Genomic DNA, 15,791 nt, shown 5'->3' with positions numbered 1-15,791 from the left:
GACAGGCTACTACATCTGACCTCTTGCCGTGCCCTTCCGCCCTCTGCAGATGGCACTTTCTGCTGAATGCTGCTGAGATCAGGGTGGGGTGCAAATAGATGGCTACTGAAATAGATGGCTACTGACTGGGGTAGCCTGTCTGCTGTACCATTAGCTGACTTTCCCTCCCATCACCAGGTGGGCAGCAAAGCACACCTTAGAGTCAGCACCAGCCCTGCCTCCTTGTCACTAGCTGGGTGGCCCGTTCACACTTGTCACTCTACTCTGAGGAGATGGTCGTACTCTATGGCAAGGAGGTTGTGGGACTTGAGAGAAACTGATTTGAAGTGCCTGGTGCATTTCCAGGCCAGAAATAGAAGCAGAAGTGACAAGAGTTGTGACCCTGCAGATTGCTCCAGTTATGTGATACAGGCCACTGAAATGCCCTGACCATGGCGGCTGTGACGCAACATGTTTTAGGTTTCGTTTCTAGCACATTTGCCTCTGCCATCCCAAAACTGGGGCATGCCAGGCAGATCAAAAATACTAAGGTACATCCTGAAAGTACAAAGTGAGCGCATATGGCCCCCTGAGAGCTGAAGGGTCATAGGCAGGTAGTGGGGACCATGGCAACAAGAGCAACACGATTCATCATGAGCACAAGCGGCAGGCAGCTATTCTGTATCCACAGCAGCTCACATGCACAGCCCATTCATGCAACTCCCGGTAACTGGCGTGTTAGCTTCCCGAGTGTGGGCGCACAGAGAAGAGCAGGTGGGTCTGGTGCCCCCTCGGCTGTCCCAGGTCAGTGGTCAGCAGTCTACTCCAGCAGGCTCCGACGTGCTCAATAGCCCAGGACTGAAGAGGGTGGCTGGGCCAGGTGATCGCCCTCAGAGTGTCCGTAAATACCCGACAGCAGCAGCAGCATAGGAGCATTTGAAAGCAAGCACACAGAAACCAGGGCCTGGAGGCCATTTCCCAAGAGGGGCTGAGCGAGATGGCGCTCAGAAATCAGCAGTGGCACCTTTCTTCACTAGTCAGATGCGAGCACAGACAGGTGACTGCCATTTGTTCATTCTGTTTGTGTGCCCAGGCTGGAGCCCTTAAAGAAGCCAACTTGGTTTTATGTTTGCAGTCTTGTTCCACTGACTGAGTTACTGAACAGGTGCTGCTGAGGCCTCCGGATAAGGGCAGTGGGAGAGATCCCCACAGCCACTCAGAGGTCTTCCCCAAAGCTTCAAGGTAGCTCTGTGATGCTGTGCCATATGTTCCCATGACATGAGCAACATGAAGACCCCTGAGGCAAGCTCAGTCACAGAAGCATCTGCTGAGGGCCAAAAGGGAGATGGAACGCATTACCATAAGAGTAGAGAGTTGGTGGTTTGGCCTTTCAGGTGTCCCACATTCTTGTTTTGTGGGGTTGGGAGCAGCAGAGTAGTCAAACAACAACCTGTAACCTGGAATGCACATTCCCAGTGATTATCATGTTAGGAAGAGGGGGGGGGGCACATCTCAACCGTGCCAGTGGCTTAATTATGTCAGCCAAATGGCTACTCTACAGCCTTCAAGCTAACTCTTGTTTGAATCTGAAACACTCAACATGGCGTCGATATGAGGACTGAACCGCTTGTGCAGGGCACAATGAAGATCCAACTGTTCCCATCAGTCTCCCAGGGCATCAGCACTGAGGTGGATCTTGTGGAATTGTTTCTCGGTTGCTGGCTGAGTTGTTGCGCAGGGGCACTAAGCTGAAGAGAGTGTGAAGGAAGAGTGTTCCACCTCCCTGTCTGACTGCCGAGCCCTCCTGTGGGCTGCTGCCATGGCACGCGGTGACCAATGGCTGTTGCTGTCAGATCTCATCTCAGTCCCTGTCCGCCTTGTTTTCTTCATCTTTCCCTCCAGAGTGAAAGTAGCAGCAGTAGCAACATCTCCACCATGCTGGTGACACATGAGTACACGGCGGTGAAGGAGGATGAGATAAACGTCTATCAAGGAGAGGTCGTTCAAATTCTGGCCAGTAACCAGCAGAACATGTTTCTGGTGTTCCGAGCCGCCACTGACCAGTGCCCCGCAGCCGAGGGCTGGATTCCGGGCTTTGTCTTGGGCCATACCAGTGCAGTTATCATGGAGAACCCCGACGGGACTCTCAAGTGAGTGCCAGCAGTGAGGCAGCCTGAGCATGGACAGCTCGGGATAGGAGCCAATGCAGGGGACGCTTGAAGTCCCCAGAGGGAAGAAGCCAATGAAGGGAAACCTGTGTCTATTCATGGAGGTTTGCCTCCAAGCAAACTGTGTGACCCCAAGTGAAGGTGGGGTGTCCTTACCTCTTCTGGCCGGGTCACTAAATAGTCTCTGAAGGTCCTAGCTAGGGATCAGGACCTTTTGAGAAACACAGACCCTGCAGGGAAAGGTCTATGTCGGCAGTTCTCAACCTGGAAGTCATGACCTATTTGGGGAGCAACTGACCCTTTCACAGGGGTCACCTGAAGACCATTGGAAAACAGATATTTACATTATGATTCATAACATTAGAGGAATTAGTTATGAAGTAGCAAAGAAGATAATTTTATAGCTGGGGATTACAGGTATTAAAGGGTCACAGGAAGGTTGAGAACCACTCGTCTCTGTGATGGCTTTGCTCTGAGCTATTACTCGAAGGCTCATTGACATAAGCCTGAAGCCAGCTTTGCTGTACTGAGCATTATCTTAAAGAAAACTGAGTTCTGAATCATTTCTCTTCCTGGAAACCCCCTGAAATGGGAGGGACTAGCCATTTTTTTTCTAGACTAGAACTGTTAATGTCTCTGGAAGACACAGTGCTGCCTGGTCCCACAGGCACCTGCAGGAGGCTGACACTGGAGGTAAATGCATCAATCCATCTCCTCTTCCCTAGACTGTTCTCCTTCCCCTTGTCCTGTCTCCTTGATAGGCAGAAAGAACTGACTGTTAAGGACCCCACTCTACCACTTTTTCTGTAAGCCTTGGCTTTAAAAGAAACATAAGAGATGAAAGTCCCCTGTTGTGCTTTGTTTCCTCAAAACACATTTGTAAACCTTGGATTAGCGTTCTTTGGGGAAACAAGCCCAGTGGGGTAGGCTGTAGATAGGCAGACCAGAAAATAGACATGAAAAGGACTGGCTCAACACAGTTGTGCAGACAGGCAAATCCAAACATCTGGTACCTGTCAAGTTTGAGGTGGGTTCCTGGAGAGTTCCCTTCATACAACTTCAGCTGGCTGGATGAGAAAAGGCAAACAGCTTCATCAATCCAGGTGTTCTTACCAACCGAAAGTACCCTCAAAGGTACACTGGAAATGTTTTGACTGTCTCAGCAGTGTGACAGAATTAACTATTACAGGCACCCTGGAATTGCTGGCTTTGTCACCTGCTTCATGGGCATTCCTGTGAAGTTAATTTTCATGGGATCTCTGCTTCTAGAGACCTTCAGTTCCTCTGGAGCCCAAATTAACAGCATCTTGATGCTTGATGCTTCTGCTGACCATAGGGAAGGAGGGATATGAGCAGTGTGTCTGTTTCCTCCCTAGGAAGTCAACATCTTGGCACACAGCACTCCGTTTAAGGAAAAAGTCTGAGAAGAAAGATAAAGACGGCAAAAGGGACGGCAAGTTGGAGAATGGGTACAGGAAGCCACGAGAAGGGCTCAGCAACAAGGTATCTGTGAAGGTGCGTGTGAGAAGCCGGGCCTGGTGCCGCCGTCAGGAGGAGGGTTGGGAGATGAGCCGCTGTGGACCCTAAGCTGGGGCTTGCCTGAGGATGCCCTTCCTGCTCCCAGGGGAAGCATGACACTGGCTGCACTAGTTGGGGGACCATGCTGGCCTTGACTTCCTGAGAACTCGGTTTACCCCTGCACATGGCACCAGGTCTGTGTGTGGCTTCAGGAATGTGGTTAAGTCAGTCGGCCTTTGCCTGAATCACAGGACAGCTTAAATAGCATGTTTGTGAAAAGAAGATAGACCTCAGCTAATTGATGTGACATGCATATTTAGGGGCATGAAACAGCAATAGAATGTGATTGGTTCTCATTGATTCCAGACAGCCAAGCTCTTCCAACAGTAATGGTAGCCTTGGAGTCAGCATCCTACCTGAAAACAGCTCCTGGTTTCATTAATGCCTGTTTGCCTTTTCCGTTTCAGCTTCTCAACCCCAACTACATTTATGACGGTGAGTTCCATTGTCTTTCCTCCACTCTGAGGGATCTTAGACCTGAAGTGTCTGTGTCAGAGCATCTTGCCTCTGCCCTGGGACATCCTGTGGGGTTCTGGGTTTCCTCTGCTTTGTTGGACCACATGAGAACAGTGTAGAGACATGCTGTGGATGACTGGCACTGACCAAACTCCCTTATCTTGCAGTTCCCCCAGAATTTGTTATCCCATTGAGTGAGGTCACATGTGAGACAGGGGAGACCGTTGTTTTCAGATGTCGTGTCTGTGGCCGCCCCAAGGCCTCAATCACCTGGAAGGGCCCTGAGCACAACACTTTGAACAACGATGATCACTACAGCATCTCCTACAGGTGAGGGGCATGATTGATCTGGCTACTCAGTGGCTGGAAATGCACTTTCCTTTGTGGTTGGAGTCATCTCTTTCCTCCGTCACCTACGGGAGAACATTTTATACCTGGGGAGGGAGGTAGAGTGGTGCCTAACGGTGCTGGGTGCTCCTGACACCAGTGTGTTCTCACTGTGTGACAGTGACGTTGGGGAGGCCACTCTGAAGATCACTGGTGTGACCACAGAAGACGATGGCATCTACACGTGCATTGCTGTGAACGACATGGGTTCAGCCTCATCTTCAGCCAGTCTGAGGGTTCTAGGTAAGCCACCACCAGGGGCACACCACCTCTGCCAGCCTTCTCCTGAAGATGAGTATATTGGCCATGCTTGGAGTGGCCTGAAGTTCAGAACAAAAGGGTGCATGTGTGAATGTCCAAAAGAGGCTCAAATAACAGACCGTGTCACAAGGACGTTGGCACCTTGAAGGAGCTCAAGGTGAGCTCTAAAGTGAGAGTGTGTATAAGGCCTGTGACCATACCATTGGACACGTGAGTCATGAGTGACTGGACTGAGCTGCAATGTGGTGCTTTCATATCCAAACTAGCTAAAAGCATGTCCTTTTATCCAGTCTTCCAGCTGAGGCTAAGTTCATGAGGCACTTGAGTGAAAAGGCAGTGGTATCGTAGGACTCCAGGCTTGGGCTGTCACAGCTCAGCGTCTTCCCCAAATATCCAGCTAGGAGAGTGTGCCCAGGGACCTGCTTGTTGGTGGCCCTGGCATGCCCACAGCCCAGCAGGATGCTGCATTCTCTGCAGCCAGCCTTCCAGCCCTCTAGACAAGATCCCACCTGACCCTGTTCACTTCTGTAACTGCTGGATATGAGTAGGCACTGAGAGCAGGCCATGCGTGGACTGGTTTCCAGCAATGCCCACTGAGGCCGGCAGTACTATAACAGACAAACATAAGTGGCCACCTGTCCTCAGCTGCTTTGGGTTTGGGACACTGCCTCCAACAGGGAAAATAAAAATCCCAACTAAATGGTGAAGTGAGTTCTAGAGTACCCTATATGCAGACGGTAAGCCAAACTTCTGTAAAGCTATAATCTCACATTTTGACTTTGTTGAATCATTGAAAGCTTGTGTTACAATTATGGGAATGTGACCTAAAAGAAAGCAAGATCTTGAAGTTAAGGGTAAAGAATCACTGATTTTTCTCATTTAAAAAAATGTATACAAAGTGTAGAGTTGGTTCTTAATAAACTACTGCTGACAGCTCAGAGTGTTACAGAGCTGTTTTTCCCATGGGGATCTGAGCAGGACAGTAACAGGAAAGGAAATGGGTAGCTATTCCTATCACAAAATCTTCAAGGTCTTTAGAAAAATGCCATCTTGTCAGACAGGCCATTCTACCATTTTCTAAGCATTTCCAAACCTCACCCATTTAGTGAGTGTTGTTTATATATTTATGTGCTTAGGGATGACCACTTGGTATTTGATAACCTGTCAGGGCTCATCCCTGGAAGACACCGGTTTCCCCCTCTCTGGCTCACTAATTGCCTATAGCTCTTTATCTAGGGGTGGACCTTTGTGAAATTTTCCTCCATATACATTGGCATGTCAACCCACAGTGTTGTCGTTGCTTACTCTTGTTTAGGCAACCTTACTGTTAAGATTTCATGTGCAGCTTCTCTGTCACATATAGAAGACACTGTCTCACAGTAGATGTCATGGACCTCTGGCATCTTCCAAGGTGTTCCCTGAGCCTTAGGTGTAGGGGCTGTGTTGTAGGTGTTTCAGTTGATGCTGGGTGCCCAGTGGTCAGTTGTTCTCTGTATCTGACCAGTTGCCAACTTCTGTAACAGCAACAAAAAGCTTATTTGATGGTGGATGAGAACTACACTTACTGGTAGGCATGAGGATAAGTACTTAGAATACAGTTGGGAATCATACTGGCTTAGAACAATAGGTTCTCCTTTACAGTCCATGACCTCAGCAGCTATAGGCAGTTGGCTGGTTACAGTATCAGACACTAATTCCTTCAGGCCTTAGATCAAATTAGATGACTGTTGGTTACCCCAGGATAAAAGTACTACTAGTGTGCCCTTGTGGACATTTTGGTGTGCTGGCCATTGTTGTGGTGCATGGACTTCAAAGAAGGCAGAATTATTGTGTAATTATCTCCTTTGGCAGCTTGCATAGCATGCTCAGATCCAAGGAGAGCTAGTCTTCAGTATTTCTTATTGGAGCTGGGCAGGGGCCTCAGAATTGGTGACACACTGACATCGTTCTCCTAAGCAGACCATCAGGACTTCTAGGTGCTAGGAGCTGTGACTATGTACTCATCTATAGATGGCATACTTTGTGGCATAGCCAGAAGTACCATTTCACCATCAAAAACAGTACTTGAAACTGGACACTGATGGCTTATGCTTATGATCAAAGCACTCAGAAAACTGAGACTAGGGGCTAGAGAGATGGCTCAGAGGTTAAGAGCACTGGCTGCTCCTCCAGAGGTTCAGAGTTCAATTCCCAGCAACCACATGGTGGCTCACAACCATCTATAATGAGATCTGGTGCTCATCTGGCCTGTAGGCATACATGCAGGCAAAATACTGTATGCATAATAAATAAGTAAATAAATAAATCAACTTTTTTTTTTTTTTTTTTTTTTTTTTTTTTTTTTTTTTTAAGGAAAGAGAAAAGAAAACTGAGGCTGGAGAAAAACTGAGTTTGAGGCTGATCTGGCTCATAGAATGAGTTCTAGGCCAAAGTAAGCTACATACAGAGTAAGGCTCCATCACAAAACAAGAAAAAGGCAGGCAAGCACTTGGAAAAGATAGGAATGCACAGCAACCACGGAGTAGTGTGCACTCCAGTGTCAGTGACTGAGGTGACATCAGCTCTTCATCTGAATGTCCGTCAGTGAGGACTGAAGGCTCTCGGGGTACTCTGGTGACAGTGAGGTATAAAGCTGGCTTAGTAGGGTCTGTATAGCCACACTAGCACAGGGCTCCAGCAGTGGCAGCCTTGGCTGAGGAGCTCCTGTTCCTGGGAAGTGTTTGTTTGCCGTGGGAGACATGATGTCCACCCATTAGTGACCCGAAACAGACACACTGGAAGGGACTACAGCCCAGGAGCCTTGAGAGACCAATCACATTGGGTGTGATTTAAGGAACACATGCTTGATAATGACTTGGTAAACAAAGGAAGAGGAAGGGCGAGCCAGTTCTAGCCCAACTGGACTAGAAAGTACAGTGACTAGGGTCCCTAATGCCTGGTCTTGGTGTAAGGCTTGATGGGCTATCAAGTAGCCATGTAACTAGGTTGAAAATGCCAGGAGGCAGAGGCAGGAAGATTGCAGCAAGGTCAAGAGCAGCCAGAGCTAATAGTGCAACCTTGTCTCAGGGAGGAGGGGGAGGGATTAGCTATTTCTTTTTGTTGTTAATTTTGTTTTCTTTGGATTTTCTCTCTCCAAGCAGCTGTTGTTTTTAATAGCTTCTTGGGTGGAGGAGGGAGGCTTTTGTGCATGCCTTCTCTCCTCCGTGCTGGGATTTTGTTCAGGTCTTCTGCATGCTTTCCCAGTCTCAATGATTTCCTAGGTGCATCCACTCCGTGATCTGGAAAACACATTTTCCTCAAAATTGTCCACCATCCCTGGCTCTTGGATCCCTGCGCTGTGAGGGGAGGGATGTGGTAAAGACATTGAGTGCTTCCTAGTCTTGCCCTCTCTGCACACTGTCCAGTTGTGACTCTGTATTAACTACTGCCTGCTTCAAAAAGTCTCTCTGATGAGCACTGAACAGCTCACTGACCTATGGGTATAGCGACGTCATTAGGAGTGTAGAGAAGCCATCTTGCTTCTTTAGGGCTTTTATAATACCACATCTGCTACTAACAAGTGACTTTCAACTGGCACACTTATGATAAAACTGTCCATGTTTGCAATGTTTATAACTTGCTTATTCTAAAAGGCTGTGAGCATTAAGAAAACATAGTTGACCCCTCGATTTCTGAAGGATAGGAAAACAAGTTTGCAGGCTTTAAGTCTGGGTGAACAAGAGGGTGACTATTAAGTCAGTTTTGTCAGGCTGGGGAGATGGCTCAAGGAGTAAGAGCAGCTTATTAGCATGATGACCCGAATCTAAATCCACAGAACCTACATAAAAAGCCAGGCAAGGTTGCAGAGACCCCTGGTCAGGGGACATGTAACTTAGTGCTTTGAGGAGCAAAGACAAGGTAGCTGGGGTTTGCCAGCCCAGCTTCAGGCTCTGTGAGAGAATACCAGTAGGAAATAGCCATGAGAAACAAGACTCAGGCACGGTTTTACATTTTTAAATAAATGTAAATTGATTTCACTAGCATTTGACTTAACCTAATATTTTTGCAGTATTTGATTCTAACATGAAATCAGGGCCTATAAATTGTTCATGAGATATTTCACATCTTCAGTCCGTGTTAAATCCAGTGTCCTGTGCATCTGTCTTAGTGCAGCATGAGAGTGCTACTTCTCACAGATGCTTGGTGGCCATGTGTGGAGGCTATATTGGACAGTGCAGATTTGTGACTTCTTACCAAGAAGCTCTGCTTTAGGTACACTTGGGAGCCGAGTGGTGACTCGCACCTGTAATGCCAGCACTTGGGGAAGCTATTGACAGAGTGAGACACTATTTTAAAAAGAAAAAAAAAAACAAAAACAAAAACAGATGCACTCAGGTGAAATGGTACTCTTCTTGCAGGTCCAGGGAGTGATGGGATCATGGTGATCTGGAAGGACAACTTTGACTCCTTCTACAGCGAAGTGGCTGAGCTCGGCAGGTATGACGTGACGCCCAGTACGCTGGCTGTCCCAGGACTGAAACCAGAGAGGGTTGCCACCAGTAGAAGTGGCTGTCTAGTGCTTGGTGTTAGGGGCTTTATGACAGGAACAGCTTAAAAGAGAGAACAGGTTGCTCCTAGCTCATGGTTTTAGAGGGTTTCAGTCTATCCCGACAAGAAAGATGCCATGACAGAAACCAAGAACTGTGTTCTCTACTTATTCCAGTTAACAGTCACCCTTCATCTCCCCAAGGGAGAAGGGGCAAAGAATGTAACTTAGGGGCAAAGGTATCAAGTCACCATTGCACAGACTTGGCCCCATGTCCTTTCTCCTTGACCAATTTTACAGGGGCAGATTTGCTGTGGTTAAGAAGTGTGATCAGAAGGGAACCAAAAGAGCAGTGGCCGCAAAGTTTGTAAACAAGAAGTTGATGAAGCGTGACCAAGTCACTCATGAGCTTGGCATCCTGCAGAACCTCCAGCATCCCCTCCTTGTGAGCCTTCTCGATACATTCGAGACCCCCACCAGCTACGTCCTGGTCCTGGAAATGTGCGTACCCAACCTCCCTCCTCCCCATTCTTACCTCGGCTCCCAGCACTTTTGTTGATCCTGTTTGTTCTCTGAGAAAAATAGGCTCTATGCTTTTAGCATTCATAGAACTTCTACAAAGATAGGTTTATTATCAGAGTGTTTTGGAACCTCTAGTTATGGAAAAATCATCTGACCCTGGGTCCTGCAAGAATAACTAGTGCTCTTAACTGCTGAGCCATCTCTGCAGCCACCTCATCCCTGCTGTCTTTGAATGCATGGCTGCTGGAGAACTCTCACGAGCTAAAATGATGCAGTATGTGTGAAAATCCAGTGTCCAAGCCCAGGTCCAGCGTGGGAGCCCCTGTGCTCTTGGAGGTTCTCTGGTTAAGCTTAATGACAGCAGCTACCGCCCACCTTCTGCAGGGATTCTAAACAAGAAACCTCACTCAAGTCCTTGTCAGAAATCAGCACAGTGGGGTCTAGCACTGCAGTGCTTTCAGCTATAGGTTTGCGGTGGATGGGGCAGGGATATTGAAGGGAGTGTGTTTGTTTTGCAGCGCAAAGTTGGACCCATTGCCTCACAGGCGCCTGCCAAGGACTGGACCACTGACCCATACTCCCAGCTTCCTGGCTCTTACTTCTTTTTGCTGGAAAGTTGCATGATGTATTTCTTGGCTACCTTTCCATTGCTATTAGCAAGACAACTTAAAATACAAAACATTGAATTTAGGGGTTCACCATTACATAGGTTAGAGTCTATGACTATCATGGCTGAAAGCATGATGGCAGGTAGGCAGGCATGGTGCTGGAGCAATAACCGAGAGCTTACATCTGCCTGATCCATAAGCACAAGGAAGAGAGAGAGAGAGGTAACTGGGAATAGTGGGGGCTTTCTTGAAACCTCAGTATCCACCCTCAGTGATACGCCTCTAACAAGACCACACCTCCTGATCCCTCCCGAACAGTTCTACCTGCTGGAGACCAAGCATTCAAATATATGAACATGTACAGGCCATTCTCATTTAACCACTACAGTGTAGCCTCACAGACTACAACAGAATTAATTTTTATAAGAATGTCATAATTTCCCACGAATGACCACTCCTTGCCAGACAAGTCACCAGTCTTCCTATAAACTTCTGTTTTTAAAACGGCAGGTATGCAGAGCAGCCTGTATCCAGTAGCGGCTGTTCCTGAGCCATGGAACCTTAGAAAACTTTTAGTCCTTGTCTGCCTCTGCTTCCTTGTCTCTGAAATGGGGCAGTGACACACCCTTCTCAGGGTATCGAACGTTGAGTAAGCAGATAATACTGAACTTTCAGTTTAGAACCTTGTATTTTTTTAATATCAAAAATTAGTTCCGATTAGGATAACCTTTGAATAAGCATGTATGTATCTATTGCCCTAGCTCATGGCTTTTTACAACATGATATTTTTTTTTCCTTTTATTAATATTTTTTTATTTTATTTTTTTCTTATCAGTTACATTTTATTAACTCTGTATCCCAGCCGTATTCCGCTCCCTCATTCCCTCCCAACCCCACCCTCCCTCCCTCATCTCCACCCTGCCCCTTTCCAAGTCCACTGATAGGGGGGGACCTCCTCCCCATTCATCCAATCCTGTTTTATCAGGTATCTTCAGGACTGGCTGCGAAGTCCTCTGTGGCCTAACAGGACTGCTCCTCCCTTGGGGGGTGGGGAGGTCAAAGAGCCAGTCATTGAGTTCCTGTTAGAAATAGTCCTTGTTCCTCTCACTATGGGAAACCAATTGGTTACGGAGCTACCACAGGCTACATCTGAACAGGGGTTCTAGGTTATATCCATACATGGTCCTTGGTTGCATGTCAGTCTCAGAGAAGACCCTGTGCCCAGATATATTTGGTCCTTGTAGAGCTCCTGTCCTTTCCACATCAGACTAACTCCCCTTCTTTCTTATGATTCCCTGTACTCTGCGAAGGTTTGGTCATGAGTCTTTGTATTTGCTTTGAAAACCTTGCTAGTTAGAGTCTTTCAGATGCGCTCAGTAGACTCCTGTCATAAGTTCAATGCACATCCCATCTGTCTTTCTAAACGAGGATTGATAATCTTACCCCATGTCCGCTCTCTTGATTATCTTTTTTAGGTGTATAGATTTCATTATGTTTATCATATCTTATAGGTCTATATAAGTGAGTATATACCATGTTTTACAACATGATCTTATCCCATCTTCACAGGGCATGTTTTATACTTAAGGAAGAGAGCCTAGGCTCAGGGAGGTAGATGGCCTGTCCCTGCTTGTACCAGTTATCTCCATCAAGGTGTCTGCTATGCATAGACACTGCCCAGCAGCTTCCCATAGCAACACATCACAAGATTGCAACCCCTGACTGCAGCTCTCCCCCAGCCATTACCCACTCGGATCTTCTCAGTGAGGGGCCAGAACCCCCTCCTTGTACCGTGCCATCCAGTGGAGTTACAGTCCTGACACCATGGTCCTAAAATGGTCTGTGCATTGAAAGGCATCATGACAAATGTCCTTCTTGTCTTGTAGGGCTGACCAGGGTCGCCTCCTGGACTGTGTGGTGCGATGGGGGAGCCTCACGGAAGGGAAGGTCAGAGCGTACCTGGGGGAAGTCCTGGAAGCTGTCCGATACCTTCACAGCTGCAGGATAGCACACCTGGACCTAAAGGTGGGCAGGCCCGGGGCTGGGCAAGAGCAGGTCTAGAGAGGCCACATGGGATGCAAGAGCCCCCTCCCGGCCTGAGCCTGGAAGCAAACAGGGGGTGAGGGTAGGGAGTGAGCACCTGAAGCTCAGGTTGCCTTTGGTATTGTTCACAACCAGGAAATGCTACAAGTTAAATCTGTTGGACCAGGAGGTATTTAGAAAGTTCCTGTCAGTGCTGCCGAGTTGGCATTGGATCTAACCCCTGAGGGTGCCTTGGGGAGAGGACAAAGTGTTGAGTGAGTCCATTTGGACCCTAACTCTGAGAGCCACTCCTGGGGGCAGTTCTTCGAGAGCATGCTGGCCCCAAGAGCTGCCTCTGGATGGCACTTGTGCGGCTGATTTCTAGCTCGCCATGGGATCCTGACAAAAGCCAGACAGGAGCACGGGCTGGGGATGTTTGCAAATGATGGTGTCTCCTCCTAATTTCTAGCCTGAGAACATCTTGGTGGATCAGAGCTTGGCCAAGCCAACCATCAAACTGACTGACTTTGGAGACGCTATCCAGCTCAACACCACCTACTACATCCACCAGTTGCTGGGGAACCCCGAATTTGCAGCCCCGGAAATCATTCTTGGGAACCCTGTCTCCCTGACCTCGGACACATGGAGTGTTGGAGTGCTCACATACGTGCTGCTCAGCGGCGTGTCCCCCTTCCTGGATGACAGCGTGGAAGAGACCTGCCTGAACATTTGCCGGCTGGACTTCAGCTTCCCAGAGGACTACTTTCAAGGAGTTAGCCAGCAGGCCAAGGAGTTCGTGCGCTTTCTCCTGCAGGAGGACCCGGCCAAGCGGCCCTCGGCTGCACTGGCGCTGCAGGAGCAGTGGCTACAGGCAGGTAACAGCAGCGGCAAAGGCGCGGGCGTCCTTGACACGTCCAGACTGACCTCCTTCATTGAGCGGCGCAAACACCAGAATGATGTTCGACCTATTCGTAGCATTAAAAACTTCTTACAGAGCAGGCTTCTGCCTAGAGTTTGACCTATCCTGAAGTTCTCTCTCATTCTCTTTCACCTGCCAATCAGCTGTTAATTTGAATCTTGAAGAGGAAATTAAAACAAGCCAAGTGACCGGCTGCCGGCTGTTCATCGTGTGAAATTGCATTCCAAGTGAGCTGTGCTCAGTGCTTGGGCTCAGAGCTGCAAGCTGCACTGGGGTGGAGGACCTGCAGTCCTACTCTGCGAGGGCAGAGATTGCATTGCTGTATCACAGTATTTTATTCAGGTTTCTGCAAAAAAATAAAAATAAAAAGATACTTTTTTAAATGAACGTGGATAGAATTTTGCAAATTTAACATTTTCAAGATTTATTCAAGGAAACACATGCCTATGTTCAAACCACTGGTGTTAGACAAAACAAAGATACTGTGCGTTTCTGGGAAAGACTCGCCAGGTGGCAGCCACTCCCGTGGCCTCGGCCAGCACGTGGGTGTCCACCTGGCACCGAGCTTTTCTAGCTGCCTTGTCTGCATACATCTTGCCAGGCACCAGACTTGGCTTCTGAAATGTGCATTCAACCTCAGTCTTTTGCATATAATACAATGAATGGTTTTGCTCTGATGAAATGTAGGCCTTACTTGTACATAAGACTTCCTGCCTTCCGTCTGGCATCGCCCCTCTTTCCCTCCTACCCACCGCCTGGGCCTTCCTCTGGGGGGGTTGTGATGGGATCCGCCCAAAAAATGAAAACTCTAGGTTGGGTCCAACCCCACTGCCCCCCTCCCCGGTCCCACCCCAAACCGTCAATCAGATTGTTGAACGGTATACAGTCAGATGAAAATACTGTAAATGCACTCATTGGGGTTTTTTGGTTTTATTTCCTATCATGTGCAATGTTGTGGCTTTAACATTTTCTGCAACTATTTATGAAGACTTCTGTTGTACCTGTGATAAAAACATAGAAAAAGCACATACTTCGCAAGTGAGCTTTATGATTCTGTGTGTGTTGGGGGTGGGTCGTAGCCCTGTGCCATCAGTCAAGGACACTTAACTCTTCGTGAAATTTGTCAGTTTTGAGGACTGTAAAAAGTGATTTCATACTCTGAATATAAAACTGGATAATAGGGTAATGTTTTAAATTTTATTATGCTATTATTCAGAATGCCAAAGTATTATTTTTTTCCCAAAATCAGTCTGAACATTTAATACTTTTTAGACTTTTTGACATTCAACTTTCTGTATAAAAATTGGCTGGATTTTAAGCTTTTGGTAAGAAAGCCAATTAAGTACTGGCCACCCTGAGGCTGTATGCGGTGCCCGAGTCACTGTGGCAGAGCTGGCGCTGGTGGGGAAGTCCTTCAACACAAGAAGTTGGATTTCTGGCACGCTTGAATTTTTCTGGGCGTCTTTTTATCTTTATTGTGTGAAATTCACTTTAAAAATTAAAAAAAAAAAAAAAAAAAAAAGACCAGCTTGCTTCCCAAGCCAGCCAGACATCTGGGTCTTGAGCCATAAACTGGCATAATTAAGTTTTGCAGATCCAATGTATTTTATTTATTCTTCTGTTGGGTTTTTGTTTGTTTCTTGTAAAATTGTACAGAAACTTTTTAAGAGAAATTGGATTCAAAAACTGGATGTGTATCTGTAACCTCATAACTTTTATTTGTGTACTGTTTCTTTGATTATTTCAGTTAAAATTTTTACATTATTTTTTGCATGTATATTTCTTTGTACAGAGACCTTACATGTTTACACAGTATGATGTGATGTAAATATTTTATTTTGCCATCATTTATTTTAAAAAATTAAACATATTTGCCTGATTTTGGTATTAGGGTTTTTATTTAAATTATTCAATTATTTAATTATTAGATTAATTAATAATTATTTAAATTATTAGAGAGGTCTGTGAAATTAGAGGGGTCCTCTTTGGGGGTGCGAGGCAGATTGTCATGGACTGAGGCATGAGCTGGTTCAGGCTGGTGGTGCAGAGTAACCATGGTAGGCAGAGCCTGCACGTGGCTGGTATGTAGCCAGCAAAAAAGCTGTCTTTTGGTAAAGGGTCCTTACTCATCCTGATGCAAGGTACCTCATTTTCCTGATGAAGGAAATTTTATTCTAGCCTCATAAAAACAAATGTCATCATTTACCCAAGAGGGACAAATACATATTAACGCAGTGCTGTGCAAGTAAACCAAAGATCCTGTACCTGTTAGGGAGACTCCAAGACCCCTTTGCTGGGGTCATCCACTGCAGGGCCCCCTTCCTAGCAGCAAGTCACTGTCCCTCATCACTGATAACATCTCTCTT

At 47.0% G+C, this 15,791-nt stretch overlaps 1 protein-coding gene across 3 annotated transcripts in view; it reads left to right on the top strand.

Annotated features, from left to right (window-relative positions):
• Positions 1-15,297, top strand: part of Trio (trio Rho guanine nucleotide exchange factor) — a 287,480-nt gene extending 272,183 nt beyond the window's left edge. The window contains exons 49-57 of one of the 3 annotated variants that reach the window (XM_055619033.1): positions 1,882-2,129; positions 3,524-3,650; positions 4,133-4,160; positions 4,349-4,511; positions 4,690-4,811; positions 9,227-9,305; positions 9,655-9,855; positions 12,371-12,509; positions 12,976-15,297. In XM_055619033.1, the coding sequence (XP_055475008.1) occupies positions 1,882-2,129; positions 3,524-3,650; positions 4,133-4,160; positions 4,349-4,511; positions 4,690-4,811; positions 9,227-9,305; positions 9,655-9,855; positions 12,371-12,509; positions 12,976-13,524 (1,656 nt within the window). In that variant the 3' untranslated portion in view covers positions 13,525-15,297. Of the gene's footprint in view, positions 1-1,881; positions 2,130-3,523; positions 3,663-4,132; positions 4,161-4,348; positions 4,512-4,689; positions 4,812-9,226; positions 9,306-9,654; positions 9,856-12,370; positions 12,510-12,975 lie in introns of those variants that run through there. The other 2 variants (XM_055619031.1, XM_055619034.1) reach the window with 2 other exon arrangements.
• The last annotated feature ends 494 nt before the right edge of the window (positions 15,298-15,791 follow it).

The sequence above is a fragment of the Psammomys obesus genome, unplaced genomic scaffold (genome assembly GCF_907164565.1).
Source record: "Psammomys obesus unplaced genomic scaffold, mPsaObe1.curated_primary_1811, whole genome shotgun sequence".
NCBI classification, from domain to species: domain Eukaryota; kingdom Metazoa; phylum Chordata; class Mammalia; order Rodentia; family Muridae; genus Psammomys; species Psammomys obesus.
This window is presented reverse-complemented; position numbering and strand designations above follow the sequence as displayed.